General features: G+C 36.8%; 1 protein-coding gene across 1 annotated transcript in view; it reads right to left on the bottom strand.

The window, feature by feature from the left end:
* LOC140846059 (olfactory receptor 14A16-like) overlaps positions 1–11,779 on the bottom strand; it is a 121,897-nt gene extending 110,118 nt beyond the window's left edge. The window contains exons 1-2 of the mRNA XM_073221470.1: positions 11,695–11,779; positions 11,224–11,353 (exon numbers count right to left, since the gene is read on the bottom strand). Coding sequence (XP_073077571.1) covers positions 11,224–11,353; positions 11,695–11,779 — 215 coding nt within the window. The remainder of the gene's footprint in view (positions 1–11,223; positions 11,354–11,694) is intronic.
* Positions 11,780–17,458: the final 5,679 nt, after the last annotated feature.

Below are 17,458 nucleotides of genomic sequence, written 5' to 3'. Positions count from 1 at the left end.
TCCCTTAGCTCATCAGTCCCCTCACCACCCTCCCCTGTGGCAACCACCAGTGTCTTCTCTGATCAAGTGATGGATTGAAATTCATAATCAAGATGATACTGCAGACCTCTCTGTTTGGCTTTGAGAAATGCATTGGTTACTCTCCTGCAGAATCCTGCTGTGAACCAGCTCTGCACTCACTTGTTTGACAGTGGAAGTGGGTACATATCTGAAGGAAACTAAGTCACTGTGTCAAAGAGGTATCTGCCATCCATGCTCATTGCAGCACTATTTACAACACCAAGACATGCTAACAGCAGAAGGTTCCATCAACATATTTATGTTCTAAAAAATTGTAATGTAGAGCACACAACTTGGAATCTGATACAGCCATAAAGAAGGAAATATTGCCATTTGTGCCACCATGGATAAACATAGAGTATATTCTGCTTTGTGAAATAAGTCACAAAGAAAAAATTAGTATATTCATTCACTTGCACGTGGAATATAAATTAAAATCAAACGATTCATAGCAACTAGGCGTACGTTGTGTATGCTACGGCTGGAAATGGGAGTGTGAGGCTAGATGAAGAGGGTCAAAGTACAAAATTCCAGATATAAATTCACTAAATCCTCTAGATCTAATATACAGTGCATAACTCCAGTTAATACTTATGCATTGTATTCTTGCAACTTGCTAAAAGAGTATACTTCAAACCTTCTCATTACAATAAAGACATGGTTATGATGTGCAGTGCTGGATGTGGTAGCTCACATGTGGTAATCATTTTGTAACAAGTATACTCATCAAATCATCCCATTTTACACCTTAAGTGTATATGTGTCCATTATATTTGAGTATGGCTGGATGATACTGATCACAAAATATATTCCTGAATCAACACGAGTGAATTCAGGAGGGCCTGAGTTTGATTTAGCTCCAGAGTGAACTTGTGCAAATGGGCAATTTTCTAAACTTATACCTTTACCTTTCTGTTGAAAACATATTCTACCTGTATGAGGTACTGTGATTCCACAGTAAGGTGGCAAGTGTCACCTTCCTGGAATCAAATAAGCAAACATAATCTCCCACTATTTATATAATAAATTATAATGTCTATCTTAATAAGAATTATATGAAAATCATGAGTTGTTTATTCCAAAGTGGTTAACAAATAGGGAATTGTATATTAAAAGATCAGAGGTACTACATATGAAAACCATCCTAGATATATAAATGAACCCTCTCTTAGGTATATTAAAAATAGAAATTTCCTTATAGAAAATAAATTCAAGTTCAAATATATGTATTTTCCAAGATATATTATTTTTCTTAAAATATTACCCAACATTAAAATCAGAAAGGGATATTAGATGTAAAACTTCATGTAATCACTTGAGAAAAGCATAAGTTGTGCCCCTATAAATAATAATAACCTTACTGTAGTGGAGATATATACAGCTGTTAGCTTGTGTTGCATAAAATGCCTTATCAGAAACCATGTGTTCAGTAAAGTTTCCATGGGACAGTTCTCTGCTCTAAGGATGGATTGTATATAGGAAAGTCTTTGCCTTGATGTCCCTTAGAAAGAGTTTTCATTACTTTTTCCCCTTTATGAGTAACCCACCTGCTACCAATACCACTTCAATTGTTACACAAAATTTAACATTATACTGTCTGTTTCCCATGGGCTTAATCAACATGATGAACTCGTTTAGTTTCTAGGTCACTCCTGGACTCTGGTCTCTAATCACGTCACTCCTGGCTGGTCCAGGCTTTGAAAAGAAGTGACATGTTAGGCCACTCAGTTCATATCTTATTCCAGGAGGCCACTCACTGCTCAGATCTGCTGAGAGTCTCCATCCTCTTGTGACTGATAGTTGACCTTTCTGTTTCAAGGTTGGTACAAATATAATGATTTTTTCTATTATTTTGTCAGAATGTGAAGCCAGTATAAAGAACAACAGCTTCAAATCCACACATGAATGTGACAAAGCTGTGGAAAAACAGAGGAACCTTCCCATAAAAAAGTCATCACATCACAGACTGACACATAACCACTGTGTAAGTAAACTCCCCACAGTTTGATGTGCCATTGTCTATAGAAATGGAAAAATATTTCTCACTTTTTATTCAGTTCTGATCACTGCCAAGTGCTCATTGTCATCATCGAGTATCAATTAGAATTTTGTACATTTGAAGGTTCTAATTTATCTCAACATAGTATTTAACTCCTAGTAATGAGAACAGTTAATTGTGAAATCTAATGAAAATCTATTCAAAAGCTAGCAAATTATGTTATGTTATATCAAATTATGCAATAATTTAATACATTTTGCATAAATTATTATAATAAATATCATCTATGATGACACATCTACTTAAAGGTGTAATACCAGAAACAAGCTTAGAGATGAATATTGATAATAAAGAAATTTAAACTGTATGGATTCTAGAAAATAAAAATAGCTCTTTTAAAATACTTAAATCTATTCATTCATGTGTTTTAATTCAACAAATATCTATGACCCAGCTATTTTTTGGCTGGTTCTGTCTGGTTTTTGAAAATACAACAATGAATAAATATTTTGTTATACTTGTGGTCATAGAAAATAAATAAAACATTTAGTATATTAAAAGTGGATGAACATAAAGTACAGTGCAGTGGGTTGGGGAAAGTACCTTTAGGGAAACTTTTCTATTATAAATGTCCTCCTTTCACTCCCAGGGTCAGCTGCATTATTCACGATAGGCAGGATACTGATACACCTAAATGTTCTGTCATGACGAAGGTTAAAAAAGAAGTGTTACATACATACAATGAAAAAATCATCATTGAAAACCAATGAAATCTTCAGTTTTATTTTGATAACACGACAATCACAATGTACCAATTCATCAATATTTTAGACAAACATGCATGTGTATATGCAAACCATCAAGGGAAATGGCAGTAAAGTATGTGATTTACGTTTTGCCACCATCAAATTGCACAGTACCCATACCTATTACCTTAACATTTAATATATGTTGAAAGTACTTTAAAAGGTTACATATATTTTGTCCATTTCATTTTGTATATTACAAAGCCAGCACAGAGTTCACCCAGGTGTTGGGCAAATCCGAGTCCTGCTATTGTTTAATTGCACGGAGCCATTGCATTTGTGTTCTCCTAGAATAAAATCCTTGATACACTGTAAGGAATAAATGAAATAATCGGTACACTGTGAGTAATAAATAAGTCTCCTTACCTTTGATCTGACTTAATGCTCCAAAGCCCCCTATGAGGACCTGCCTCTATTTACTCCTTTTTTTTTTTATCAGATGAGGAACCATAAGGTGGAAAATTGTGTGCAAGGTTTCATTTCTTTGGCAGGTGACTGGCAGACGCAATATCCACAATGCCAGGAATTCTGTGTGACTTAAAATCACTGTGGACACAATAGATCACAAACACACTATGTGGGATAAACCTGTCCATAAGCCAGCATTTTCATTATATGAAAGTGTAACAAAAATTTGCACTGTTACTGACTTCTTACTATGTGCACATAATATCTGTACATTTTATCTTTCAACAAATATTTATCACATTATGTTCCCTATATTATAGTGATATAACATGGAGATACAGACCTATGAAAGAGAACATGCAGTTTATTCTTCACCTCCAGTTAGGGGTATATATTTTTGTCTCATTTGCCATTACAGTATGAAACTGAGTAGCCCTCTATGGAAAATCCTAATATATGCAGTTTCACTTATGAATATAATAACATTTGAAATATTAACTATGGACACTCCAACCTTCTACTAATATACGAACATGTTCAGAGAACACAGATAGTTCTGGCAAAGCACCAAGGACTATAAAGCAAGTTTTGAGTTTACAACTTTAAAAAGAAACAGTACAGAGCAATGTAATGGAGAGGCGCTCCCTGATTACAGCAGATTCCCAGTGATTCACGTTCTATATTGCAATAATTTTGCAAGACAGACATTTCCTTCATAAAAACATCCAATTGCTGTCATTTTAAAAACAGCCAAATTCCATTGCACAATAATGTTATTATACATTTTAGGATGAATTAGCCTTAGCTACCAGTAATTCACTCCAAATGCAGTTTTATAGGTTTTTGTTTGTTGTTTCTTTGTGTGGAGTTGGGACATGGAGGCACCTTTGCCTGGTGTCTTATGTGAGCCTCATTTACATCAGTGACACTTGGGAACACACCATGGATGTGATGATCAACTACACAGGAGTCACTGAGTTTCTTCTGGTGTTGTCTGAAGACCCGAGGATGCAAAACCTACAAGGCATCCTGTTCCTCATGGTCTACCTGGCAGCCCTATTAGGAAATGGACTCATCATCATCCTCATTACTTGGGATCCTCTGCTTCACACACCCATGTACTTCTTCCTGAAGAACCTGTCACTCACAGATCTCTGCTACATTTCTGTCACTGTTCCTAAATTTGCTCTCAATTCCCTGATGAACAAGAACACAATATCCTTCCTTGGATGTGTTTTCCAGGTGCTGTTCTTTGCAGGTTTTGCTGCTGCTGAATTGTTTATCCTCACAGTGATGTCCTATGACCGCTACGTGGCCATCTGCCACCCCCTTCACTATGAGACCATCATGAACAAGGGGGCCTGTGGGCAAATGGTTGTGGCTTCATATGTCAGTGCATTGGTTTATGGAGCCATGCACACCTCAGCGACATTTTCAACAAATTTCAGTTCCAATAAAATCCATCATTTCTTCTGTGATATCCCTCAGATTATGTTGATCTCAAATCCCAAAATGAACATAGATGAAACATCAGTGACATTAATAGCTGCAATTGTGACCATAATGTGCTTCACCTTCATTTCATATTCCTATGTCAACATCTTCTCTGCTGTCCTGAAGATCTCCTCCAAGGAGGGAAGGTCCAAAACCCTGTCCACATGCATCCCTCATCTGGTGGTTGTGGCGCTGTTCACTTTCACAGCTGCCTTGGCCTACTTGAAGCCGCTGTCCCCCTCTCAGACCATTCTGTACCTCCTTTTGTCTGTTTGTTATACTATGTTGTCTCCAACCATGAACCCTGTCATATACAGCCTGAGAAATAAGGATATGAAGTCAGCTCTGAAAAGAGTTCTGATTAAAGAAGTACAGAAAACATTTTAACTATATTTGAGAATGCTGGAGAAATAATATATTTTTAAATACTAACGGAGTTGTTCTTTCACATCGGACATCAGTGAGACTGAGGAGTTTCTTACAATTTGTATTGTTGTTAAATCATCACAGGATGATGATTCGTAGTTGATCCTTCATTGATGAACTTTGATTGAAATTTGCAGTGTGAAGAAGTTGGGACAATGTTTCTGGAACAATATTCTATGGACATTGGTGGATCTCATTTTCATGTTAATCCCAATGTAGTGGGATAAGGAGGAAGGTGAGTTACTTGGCTTTAGCTTTTCAGAAGCAGGAGTCTAAAGAAATCATGGTCCTCTAAATATGCATAAACTCTTGAGCATAGGGCATCTGGTTCAGTTCTGAATTGTTCTAGAAAGCTCCATCATCACGTTCATTAGAGGAGCAGAAGAATTCATTGCAAAATCACAATTGTCCATAGAAAGTGCCACAGAAACAGACTGCAATTGAGGAAAGTTTAGGAGTGACTTAACTAATGCACCTGCCTATTGTTTTGTTTTGTATTCGATGAGCTATCTTCTTCCACTTGAAATCACGTAAAATAAATACTGTTAGGAACAGGATACATTCTCTGGCATGTATTTCACACATTTTCCCCATTCCTAGTAGTACCTACAACAACATAGGAACTCTCACAACTAGCCTCAGTGGTAAAAGCTAAATTTTTATCCATCTATGTTTTGTATGATATTGCAGTGAGGCCATGTCTGCACCATCCAACAGGAATTCCCTAATTCGTCTATTCTGTAGTTGTTGATAGAGATCAGGTGGCTGCACAAACCACAAGGGTGAGCCTAGGTTGAGCCTGAGAGCTGGAGATGCTCAGACGGCCCCACTGCCTTGGGCCAGGCCTTGTGTCATTGTTCAGCTCTCCCGTCCTTCTGCACTGCTTACTGAATGAATGAAGCTACCACTATGTGGAGAATAACACCTGCCTATAATTTTTACTTAATCACTACATTTATTCCTGGTCATACAAAGTAGGATATGAAAATCCTAATGTTCTATATGCACATTGTTTTATGTAAAATGATTAATTTACCTTCCTTTAAGTTCAGGTTAGCTCTGAACAACTTCTCTGGACAGCCATTTATTTATTTCTTTGTTTTTCTTTTTTTGTGTGATGTGGTACATACAATAAAGTACAAAATCTTTAATACATTTAAAGGACTTCTGACATGTATGTATATATATATATGTATACACACACATATATATATACACATACATAAATATAGTCATGTTACCATCAGCCACAATCTCACTACTTTTCTCCTTTCCTGTAGTTCATCAATCCCTTCACTACCCTCCTCTGTGGTAATGACCAGTGTCTTTTCTATGCACACGATGGACAAATATTTATAATCAAAATTACAATACAGATCTCTATGGTTGACATGACAATTATATTGGTGAGCCTCTTTCAAGAGCCTCCTAGGAACAACCAAACACTGAACTAATTGACAGGCTAGGTGGGTATGTAACTGAAGGAAATGGCATCACTTTGCCAAAGAGGTATCTTTCCTCTGTGCTCATTGCAGCACTATTTATAACAGTGAGACGTGCAAACAACAAAAGTTTCCATCAACGTGTGAATACACTGATTTGTTTTATATATATATGTACATATGTACAAATATGCACACAGGGGTTGTAGTATAGCATGGAGAATATTGTCAATGATTCTGCAATATCTTTCTATGTTGATAGGTAATAACTCCAGTCATGGGGTGAGGATATTATTATATGTGGAACTGTGTGTGTATTTGAAACCAATATAAGATTGAATGTCAACAATAATTCAATTAAAAAGTAAAAAGGAAAGAATATATATAACCAAAAAAATCTCATCATGTATCAATATTTTTGTGAAATAAGTTACACAGAAAAAATTTAGTATATTATCTCAATCATATGTGTAATATAAACAAAAATCAAATGATTTATAAATGCTGGAAGTACATTCTTGTTTCCCAGGTCTGGAAACAGGGGTGGAAGGTAAGTGAAAGTGATCAAAGTACCATCTTATAGCTACAAGATGACTTAATCCTGGAGAGCTAATACACAGCATGTAAATACAGTTAATAATTTTGCATTGTATTCTTGAAACTTGCTTAAAGAGTAGATCTTAAATCTTCTCATTGCAATAAAAATGTGGTTATTAAGTGAAGCGGTGGATGTGGCAATCATTTTGTATCATGTACACACATCAAATCATCCCATTTTATACCTTAAATGTACGTGTGTCAGTTATATTTGAACAAGACTGGATAAAAATGATCACAAAATGTGTTACTGAAATAAAGAGAGTGAATCCAGGAATGTGCTGGCCTGAGTTTTATTTGTCTCCACAGCAAACTTGTGCAATTTGGCAATTTTCTTAATATGCACCTTAAACCTCTGGTCAAAAGAGATTCTTCTTTCATGAGTTACTGTGATTTCACAGTAAGGTGGTATGTATCACATTCCCAGAATAAAATAAGCAAACATAATTTCTCAGTAATTATTTGGTAAATTAAAATGTCTATCATAATAAAAATTATGTGACCATCATGAGGTGTTGATTCTAACATGGTTAACTAATTGGAAACTATATCTTATAGGATCAACTGGAAAGCATAATATAACAATGCATGATTTCTAAATTCATTACATCTCCTTTAATATATTAAAAATGGTACTTTCCTTCGGGAAAATATATTCAAGCCCAAATATACTCCAAGGTATATTATTTTTATTAAACCATTTCCTAAGACACACTGAAATGAGAAATGGTTTTACACATGAATCTTCAATTAACAAAACAAAGCAGGTATAAATCTGTCCTATCAAATCGAAGTATCCCTACAGTAGAGGAGGTTGATCTAGTCATTAGCTTTCCCTGCATAGAAATGATTTTTAAATGATATGTGTTAAGTGAAGTTGACACCAGTGAAGATGCTGCTTTCCCAGGATCATGTCTTGGAGGCTATGAAGAAGTCAGCAGACAAGAATATGGAAGCAACCAACAAAGTTTTTAATGAAAAGTGAAAAGGAAAGAGTAAAACTCCCACTGACCAGGAGGGCTCCAAGAGGGCATGCCACTAGAGCTGCATTGTCTGGGGATTATCAGCACAAAAGCATGTAAGTGGCTGGGAGTTATTGCTGGGACCTGTTGCTATGGCCAACCTGGGATAAAAGGGAAGAGAAAAGAAAAACCTTTTTTCTCTGGCTGATTTTCCCAGATGTCCAGGGTGAGACTTCTTGTTTACTGTGAAGCCTTGACCATGACTACCTTACCAGGGCCTTGAGCTTTATCTGCCTGAGTCCTACCTGTCTCAACCCCAAATCTGAAGAGGGAACCTTCACTGTCACTAGGGAGGAGGGCAAAGACCATTTGGGCTGCTTCCTTCTGACAATGGGCAACTCCTGGGGAACAGCAGGCTGAGTTCAGTCTCTGAGTTGCTTATCTTGTGAACCCTGGTAAATGTAGGATGACTGTCATTGGGGTTTCTATTTGCATTACCATCTGGACCTTGATGGACTCTAAATAAGAGGTGACAGATTTAATTAGAAGACTAAGTAGACATGGTCCAAATATGAGAGCAAATAATATCACTCCAGGGAGGGGAATGAAGGGTGCCAGCTGGGGCCACAGCCACCCATGGTGGATTTGACCATCTGGCCCAGTCAGGAGTCCTGCATTTACATTTCTGTGATTTTATTAAAGAGATGGATGTGCTGCTTGATCCTCTCTAAATTCCCTTCTACTAGTCCTGAGGTGATAACATAAAAACAGCAGGTCTAACTGGGCACAGCAGAGGTGCCCCTGACCTCAGCGGTGAGCATATCCAAGGCTCTCCTAAACAAAGAACCGCATGAGCTAAGGAGTCTGAGGCTTTTTCCTGGGATTCTATGGCTCCCAATATTACTTTCAAGGTGCCTCAAGTCACTAGGGAGATGTTTCTAATGCTCCTTTTGAGCTCAGGAACCCCTATAAACCAAAACAGGCCATGAAATATTAAGTATCCTAGGTCATTTGTCTCTAATATTGCATATCTGTGGATGACCCACTGAAATCAGGGGCCTGGGGCACCTGGCTCCTAGGATGGTGCCATAGTGACACATCCAGGAAGGGACCTGGGTCAGGCAGCTGCCTGGAGGTGAGGAAGTAGGTAAGTTATGAGTCAGAACATCAGGTATAGTTGCAATTATTCTGCACCCACTCCATTCCTTCAGCAGGGCCAATCACACATTTGTTCCACAAAGAAAAATTGTTCAGTCGCAGCCAGTGAGACCCCAGGGGACCATCCTTGCTCCTGAGAGTGTTTATGTGAGGTTTGGAGACTACTAAAGTTGGCCAAAATAGTCAAAACCCATGACCCTCAGGGGTCAAAACTAGAGGCTTGTAAGCCTGTGAAATAATCATGAGCACACAAGGGAAAGAAGTCAGTGAGGGATTCATTATGAGTATGAGGAATCTGACCCTGAAGGCTTCCAAAAATGAGCCGAATGACATAAAAAGGAGTTTAGGGCTCGGGGATGTCACAGGAGATGTTGAGGACTGTCTTTGTTTTTTTTTTATTTGTCTATAAGTAGTCATTCAGGGTTTTCTAGTATGTGTACCAATTATTAACTTTTACTTTACTAAGTCTTCAAGAGTTGGACAATCTGCAAATGGATTTATGTGGTGCATGTTTATGCACATGGATGGGCATATTAACAGATACAAGTATTATTTTCTATAAGTATCTAATAAAATTACATGCTTTATGTTCATCCATGGAATGTGAAAATACACTGAAATAAAGAGATAAGGTGAAAAATTATAGGTATGGATTAATTTACAGAAAAACAGAACTGATTTTTTATCTCAGCTTTACAGAAAAATCAGTGCACATGAGAGGAAATAAATTTATTAATTTAGATCTTTATTCACTTGCAAAATCATGGGATGAAACTACATGAGATACCACTACATACTGCATAACAATTAGTGTTTAAAAAGAGTGGCTAAATGAAATAATAGCTCATTTTATTCAAACAGGTATTTTGTTCACATGATTTACTTCAAATTTATTAATACATCCATCACTTTTATTAAATGACCACACTACTAATATGTAACTTTAAAATGAATGTTAATATTTTTGTACACATTTTTCCACATTGATTAGAGCAACATTAATTTCTGGTTAAGAAATAAAATCACTTCTATGGAACTGGAAAGCTTTCTTTAACATTCTATGCACAGCAGAATTAATCATCCTGTTCCTCAAGATAAAGATGATGGGGTTGACTAAGGGGGACACCACAAAGTAGAACATAACTGTGAGGAGGGTTTGAATGCTTGGTGAGTTTGAAACATGGCCAAAGCAAGCAAACAATCCAGAAATTACAAACAGAGTAAGTGTAGGTATCTGGGAGGAGCAGGTGGATAAAGCTTTGTTCTGGGCTTCCACAGAATGCATGTGCAGCATGGTTGAAAAGATGTGAACATATGAGGCAAATAAAATGACAAAGCCAAGTAATACAATGCAGGCACTGACAGCAAGGGCCACAAACGCAGAAAATTGCACAGCCTGGGATGAAATGCTCATAATTTGAGGTATATCACAGAAAAACTGGTGAGTCACATTGGACTTTGTGAAGGGATGACTGAACATGGTCCCTGTGTGGACAGCAGAATAGACCAGCCCACTGACCCATGAGCCACATGACGCCTGTGTGCAGAAACGGGGGCTCACAGTGGACCCATAGTGCAGAGGGTGGCAAATGGCAACATAGCGGTGATAGGACATGACCACAAGGAAGAAGAAATCTGCAGATCCAAAGAAAATATATAGGAATATCTGAGCAGCAGATGCTCCAAGAGAAATCATTTCCTGACCCATAAAATAATTTGTGATGGATTTGGGAACAGTAACTGAGATGTATCCCAAATCAGTAAGCGATAAATTGCCTATAAAAAGGTACATTGGGAAGTGAAGATGCGGATCTATAACAATGATGGTAAGTGTCACTAGATTTCCAGCCAGGGCACCCAGAATATCAAACCTTGCAAGATTTGGAGCTCCCGGGAGCTTGAGACGTCCATCAGGAGGAATTCTGTGAAGATGGTGAGGTTGCCCGTATCTTCCAACATACTTCAGAAACCCGTAGTCAATTGCAAAGGGATAAGATGATGCTAGAAACAAATTGGTGAGAGAACAATTATGTTATATGCTGTAAATATGTGGTGTAAATTGGTTTACTGAATTAAATTTGCACAACTCATATACAAATCTTTTACCTTGAAGAGTGCTTATTAATTAATCAAATGAAATAATGAAGGTATAAGAAAAACAATAAAGCTAAAATATTAAATACTGTCTATATACCTTTAAAACAATCTGTTTTGTCCAATGGGGTATAAAAATTAAAATAGAGTCCAAGTAAGGAATGTTCATGAAGGGTAAACACAGATATGCTGATGACTGAGACATGAGGTCTCTCTCCCACATATCAGTACTTCTCACAAAGACTTACTTCGGTAAAGGCCAATACCATACTCTTCAATTTCCTTCATCAGGCACATCAGAGAGTCCTTTCTTGAAGGTGAGAGGACTTTCATTCTAAGCCACATGAGATGATGTGTATGGGGCTCTTCTGTTTTACCAGGTGATCTTTCTCTGAAAGGCCACGTTCTATTTGTAACCCTGGGAAGACCCAGGAGACTAGAAATTTCACCTTTCTGAAATGCAAAATGCTTTTCAATACCCTGTTTTCTTCAGATATTTTGGCCAGTCCACTGAGATTAATTAAATCAGCAAAAGTCCATTTTTAGAGATGATATTTGAAACATGTTTCATAAAACTTGAGAAAGCACAAATCCTCAAATGGTTCATAGGTCAATAGTAGCTTAATAAATAAGTAAACTTATAACATGTGTGCTAATAGAGTCAAATAAATACCATATGTCTTAACTTCTTTTGTGAAGCAAAGCAAAACAGAATAAACAACGGCAGACTCTGAAACACTGAGAAGTGACTAGTAGTTACCATGGGGGAGTAATGGGCGTGGATGGATTGGGAGGGTGAGGGGGATCAAAGAGGACAAAAAATTCTCAATCATAATGTGAGTTGATCAAAGGGATAGTAATAAAACATAGAGAATATAGTCAATGGGTCTGTAACATCTTTCTGTGTTGACAGATAGCAACCACATTAGTGGGGATGAGGATTTAATCATATGTGTAACTGTTCAACCACTGTGTTTTATACTTGAAACCAATATAATATCGTATATCAATAATACTTCAATTAAAAAAATTACAAGGTGTGTTCAACTTTAATATCTGAATTAAACTAAGCAAAAGTGTCTGATGCAGACACAAATTCACCCTTGTAAGTGATGTAGTTACTGCTATAATATTGAAAATTGGCTGCCACAGGATGAAAAATGAAAATGGCAATTATATATGACAATGTAAATTATTACCTATGCTACGATGAGCCCCTGATGAGAAGCTAATGCAAAGGTTGTAATGAGAAAAGTCAAATGGACAAAATATTAAGGTGATTCTGAAACTGTAATGAAGAATGAGTAGAAAAATCTTGAATAAATTCTAGGAGAAAAACTTAAAAATTATATATTCTAATAACTGTGACACCAGTAAGAGGCATATTAACAAGACAAATATATTAAGAATAGTACCCAGCTTTGAGGTACATAGTATCAAACATAAATGAGTGTAGAAGGCAGAAATGATTAAAAAACATATAGTATACTTTTCACTGTTGAACAATTTAACAAGCACATTGAATGAACGATTGTTAAAATGTCCTAGGGCTGAAATGTCCTCAGAAGTTTCTTGTGGCAATTTCAGGAGAATGGACCATGCCTGTGGACCACTTTAGACCTTATCATGGCAGCACCCAGTGTTTAGAAGGCCTGCTGTGGTCTCCTTGCCCCGGGAACATCTCTGTGCTCAAGCATAAGCTGACACTGTGTCCAAAGTTTCTTCCCTCTGATTTTCTCTCAGCTGGGAAATGATTATTACTTTATGGTTAATTTTGTTTATCTAGGTTTTTTTTCTAGTTTTTATGCTATTATTTCTAATTCATAAAGTATCTGTCTTAATAAATATTTTCACAATTAACAAATTACTACCCCAGTTTATACTTTTCATGCTGTAAACTGTTTTTTTTCTTTAAAGTCATTGATTTGACTTAAAAACATAAAGTCAACACAAACATTTTGACTCAGGTTTGCATAAAATACTTTCCAACATTTAAATGAGACTATTCCACTGTTAATAATAAATTAAATGGTACAACTTGCTCCCACTACTGAAATATTCAGCTATTTAAACCAGACGAGAGCCTGAGTGACCGTACAATCAGCACTATCATGAAACCAGTAAACCCAGGTTCCTAACCACCAGGACACACAGTGCATCTCTAAGTAGATGTCTAGACATCAAGTTAGATATGCCAATAGTTTTAGAATTACTTTCTCAGCCTAATACTTTTACAGTTCTTTCCTAATGTTATTTCTATATTTAATGAAGTCCAGCATCAGTTCATCTTGAGTGACTTGGTATACTTAAAGGAGTTACATAGTTAACTTAGGAACTAGTACATCCACTTTTATTGAGAGCATACAGATGTTATTATAATTGAATATCATTCATCTAGACCTTAAGTGCTAGATGACCAAATATCTCTTCTAGTGATTTCTGCATGGCCCACCTGATTTGTCATGGAGGAGAGCTACACAGAGATTTGAAACATGACAAAAAGAGTTTGATGATATTTACTTTATCAGATATAGCATGTGCCTGTGTCCCTAAATACATGAGACAATAGTGGCTGATATTTCTGTAAACTTTGGAGATAAAAGTAACATAAAATATATTGTACACTCATGTCTTTAGAAGGGGTGTTTAGTTCAGCTGTTGTGATGGTCTATTTCATGAAAACAGTACTGGGCTACTATCACCTTTGGTCCATTCCTATCATATAGGGTAGGGATTCATAAGTACAGAACTTGTAGGCCCTTTCAATGATTAAGCAATGTAGATTTTTCTATAAACTCCAGTGTTTCCAGATGAGGCAAATGCATAATCTACTCCATCAGGCCCTTAAAAATACTAACCAAAAAATTTTAGAGTATAGTTGTGGTTTCTTTTCTAGAGAACATCCTCTCTTCAAGCACCCACTGATGAAGTGTTGGCCTGGGGCAACAAAACCTGGTTGGTTGAAATAAAAGGTTGAGGTGATCTTGGATGAAAATAAAGCTGAAGTCAGGCACTGAAGAACTGTACAGTTATAGCAGCATCTTCCCCTCCCTCCTTCCCACAAATCCTAATAAAGGAGAGGAATCTATTGATGGGACCATCCATTATTCTTCCTCTTATTGGGTGTGATTCTCAGATGTATGATAGTTATAAGACAGCATTTCATGCCTGTATCTTCCCAGTTTCTGTCAACAAATATTTCAGTTGCTCATTCCAATTGTCTAGGAATCCATTACTCTGAAAATGATATGCAACATAGTAGGCTCATTTGATGTGATAACTGTCCCAATATATTCCATTTCAGGATTTTTTTAAACAGTTGCTTCTACAACTGTGTATGCAAGCCCATTCAGGAGTTTATTGTCATTCCTGTCAGGACCCATTTGAAATCCTTGTGTGTACATGCATCATTATAAACTTCCAGCTATGTGGGAGATGGAATTTTTGGTGATTAGAGCATGGAAGGAAAATATCAGACTATCTCTCCATAATAACAACTCTTCCATTTCCTATCATTTCATGAACTCAGTGGCCACCTCCATGAAAGCATCAGGATGCCCTCTTTTCAATTCCAGTCAACTTCCAATGCTGTGAAGGGGTCTTCTGATGCCTTGAATTCCTATGGTAATTTTCAAGGTCCATAGTCAACAAGGGTTTTCCATAAACGAACAAGTATTCCATTACTGAAAAATATATTATTTTTAACAGACATTTAATCACTGGCCATGAAGCAGTAACAGCCCAGGGATAAGGAGAAACATGTAATTCAGCCCCCCAGGCTAATGTGATTTTCTTTTTCTATCACTGTGGATAGCTCCCCTGTAGCATGCTGTCTGTTCATGTTGCAATGACAAAACATAAACCAGGCAGCTCTTTTTTGTTATAAATCTGTTTATAGGTCTTCCATAGGCTTACAGGATTCAGAAGTTCCTCAGGTGGTTCCAATGTCAGTCTTGGAAAAAAGATGTTTTCAGCTTGTGAATAAGGTGAGTGGTTTCATTACCTGGTAGCATGTTATTGCAGAATCCATTTCCACTTTACTGTTGAACTCCTCTGGACACCACCATCCCCATTAGAGTATTCAATATCCACCAAATACATGTGCTATCATAGCTTTTATGATTACTGTCAGTCCTTCAGCCAGACTACACTATCATTAAGGGAAATATCTAGCTAGCATCTCTCCACTGAAAATTATACGGTCTAAATTCAAGTATTCCCTGGTAGAAGCTTCTCACAGCCTTTTCCACAAGTTCCATCCTGCACAAGGATGTGTTATATGCACTTCCAAAATTAAATATGAGTGAGGATCTTTGGTTACCAGGGCATCTAGAGGAAGACTACTATTTTAATATCAGATTGTCCAGTATTTATTTTACCATTTAAAGATGTACTTTGGTAGTTTTATGGATAGGAGACAGCATTATCCCCAGATGTGGAATATGCAGTCTAAAATATTCCAAAAAATCACTGGGCTTCTAACATGTTATGCATTAAAATGTTAAACACTTTTTATCCACCAGGTATATTTATCTATTCCAAAACAACAATCTGGGGGCACTTCAGCATTTCTATACATTCCCGTTTGGCTTATCCAGTTGGTACATGGAGAATGTTGGATTTACCACCTCTTTTTTTTTTTACACAAGAGTAGACAGAAGTGTTCACCAATTAAACATAATATTAGTTTCCATAATAAATTCAGACAAATAAAACTACTCACATAAAGTTTGTTCATATATTCCAGACTTTATCCAAACTTTCACATTCTTCCCATCAATAGTAATATCCCCATTTCTCTTAAGCCAAATGTTGTACATTATAAATTTACTGGTAAGTTTTGAGATTTTTAGTCATGGAGGTTCCATTCCTTGGGCATTTTTCTGACTCCTACATCATTGCTCTTATTTCTGTGACCAGGTGCTGGGCTAAGATACACTGGTCCTTTTGCCTAGAATATGTTTATGGTGGTGGTAACACCAGACAGCACCTTACGAAAATATCAGTATTAACATATTCAGTGTTATGTAACTTAATCTAAAATATACAGTGATAGAGTGGAAAGGAAGGGACATTCAGTTCTGTGATGCTCTTACCAAAATTTATAGCCCAAATCTAATCATGAGAAAGCATCAGACACAAAATAAGAGGCATTCTGTAAAATCACTGACCACTATATTCCAAAAAATATGAAATAATGGTCATGAAACACAGGGAAGTCTGAGAATTGGTCACAGATATGAGGGCAATAGATAACATGATCACAAAATACCATGTAATATAGTGGATTGAACGCATTGACTCCATCTCATAACTGGATGCTGGATTGAAATGAGAGCATAAAAAAAGAAAATAAGGAAAACAAAGAAACTGCCAGTGAGGTCTGTAGTTTAGTTTACATTTTAAAAGACCCAGATCTTTTATTCAAATCAGAGTTTTAGAGTTAAAATATATTTGTGAACAATGGCATTTTAGGCAATGCAGAAGAAAAGAATGAAACTGAAATTACAGTTACAGAAACTATTGGGAATAAAACACACAAAAGAGTATTTTAAATGTAAAAAACAACTAAAACTAGCCCATTTTACATATCATCAGTATTCACAAAGGAGAAGAATAAGGAAAAGGGGAAGAAATATATTTAAAAAAATAGTGGGGAACCAAGATGGTGACATGAGTAGAGCAGCAGAAATCTCATCCTAAAACCATATATATTTATGAAAATATAACAAAGACAATTCTTCCTAGAATAGAGACCAGAGGACACAGGTCAACATCCAGACCACATCCACACCTGTGAGGACACAGCGCCTCATGAAGGGATGCTTTTTGGAAGTCTTAAAGGGACAGGGACTCCAAAACCGGATGGAAACATCCTGGGACACTTAGTCCGGAAGCAGGGAATCTGAGGATCTCTGGGCCCTCTAATACCCTGGGAAACAGGGATCACAGAAGACCCTAACGTAGACAAATAGCCTCCTAGCCGCTAGCCCTCCAAAGCAGCTTCACCAT

The sequence above is a fragment of the Manis javanica genome, chromosome 14 (assembly GCF_040802235.1).
Source record: "Manis javanica isolate MJ-LG chromosome 14, MJ_LKY, whole genome shotgun sequence".
NCBI lineage: Eukaryota > Metazoa > Chordata > Mammalia > Pholidota > Manidae > Manis > Manis javanica.
This window is presented reverse-complemented; position numbering and strand designations above follow the sequence as displayed.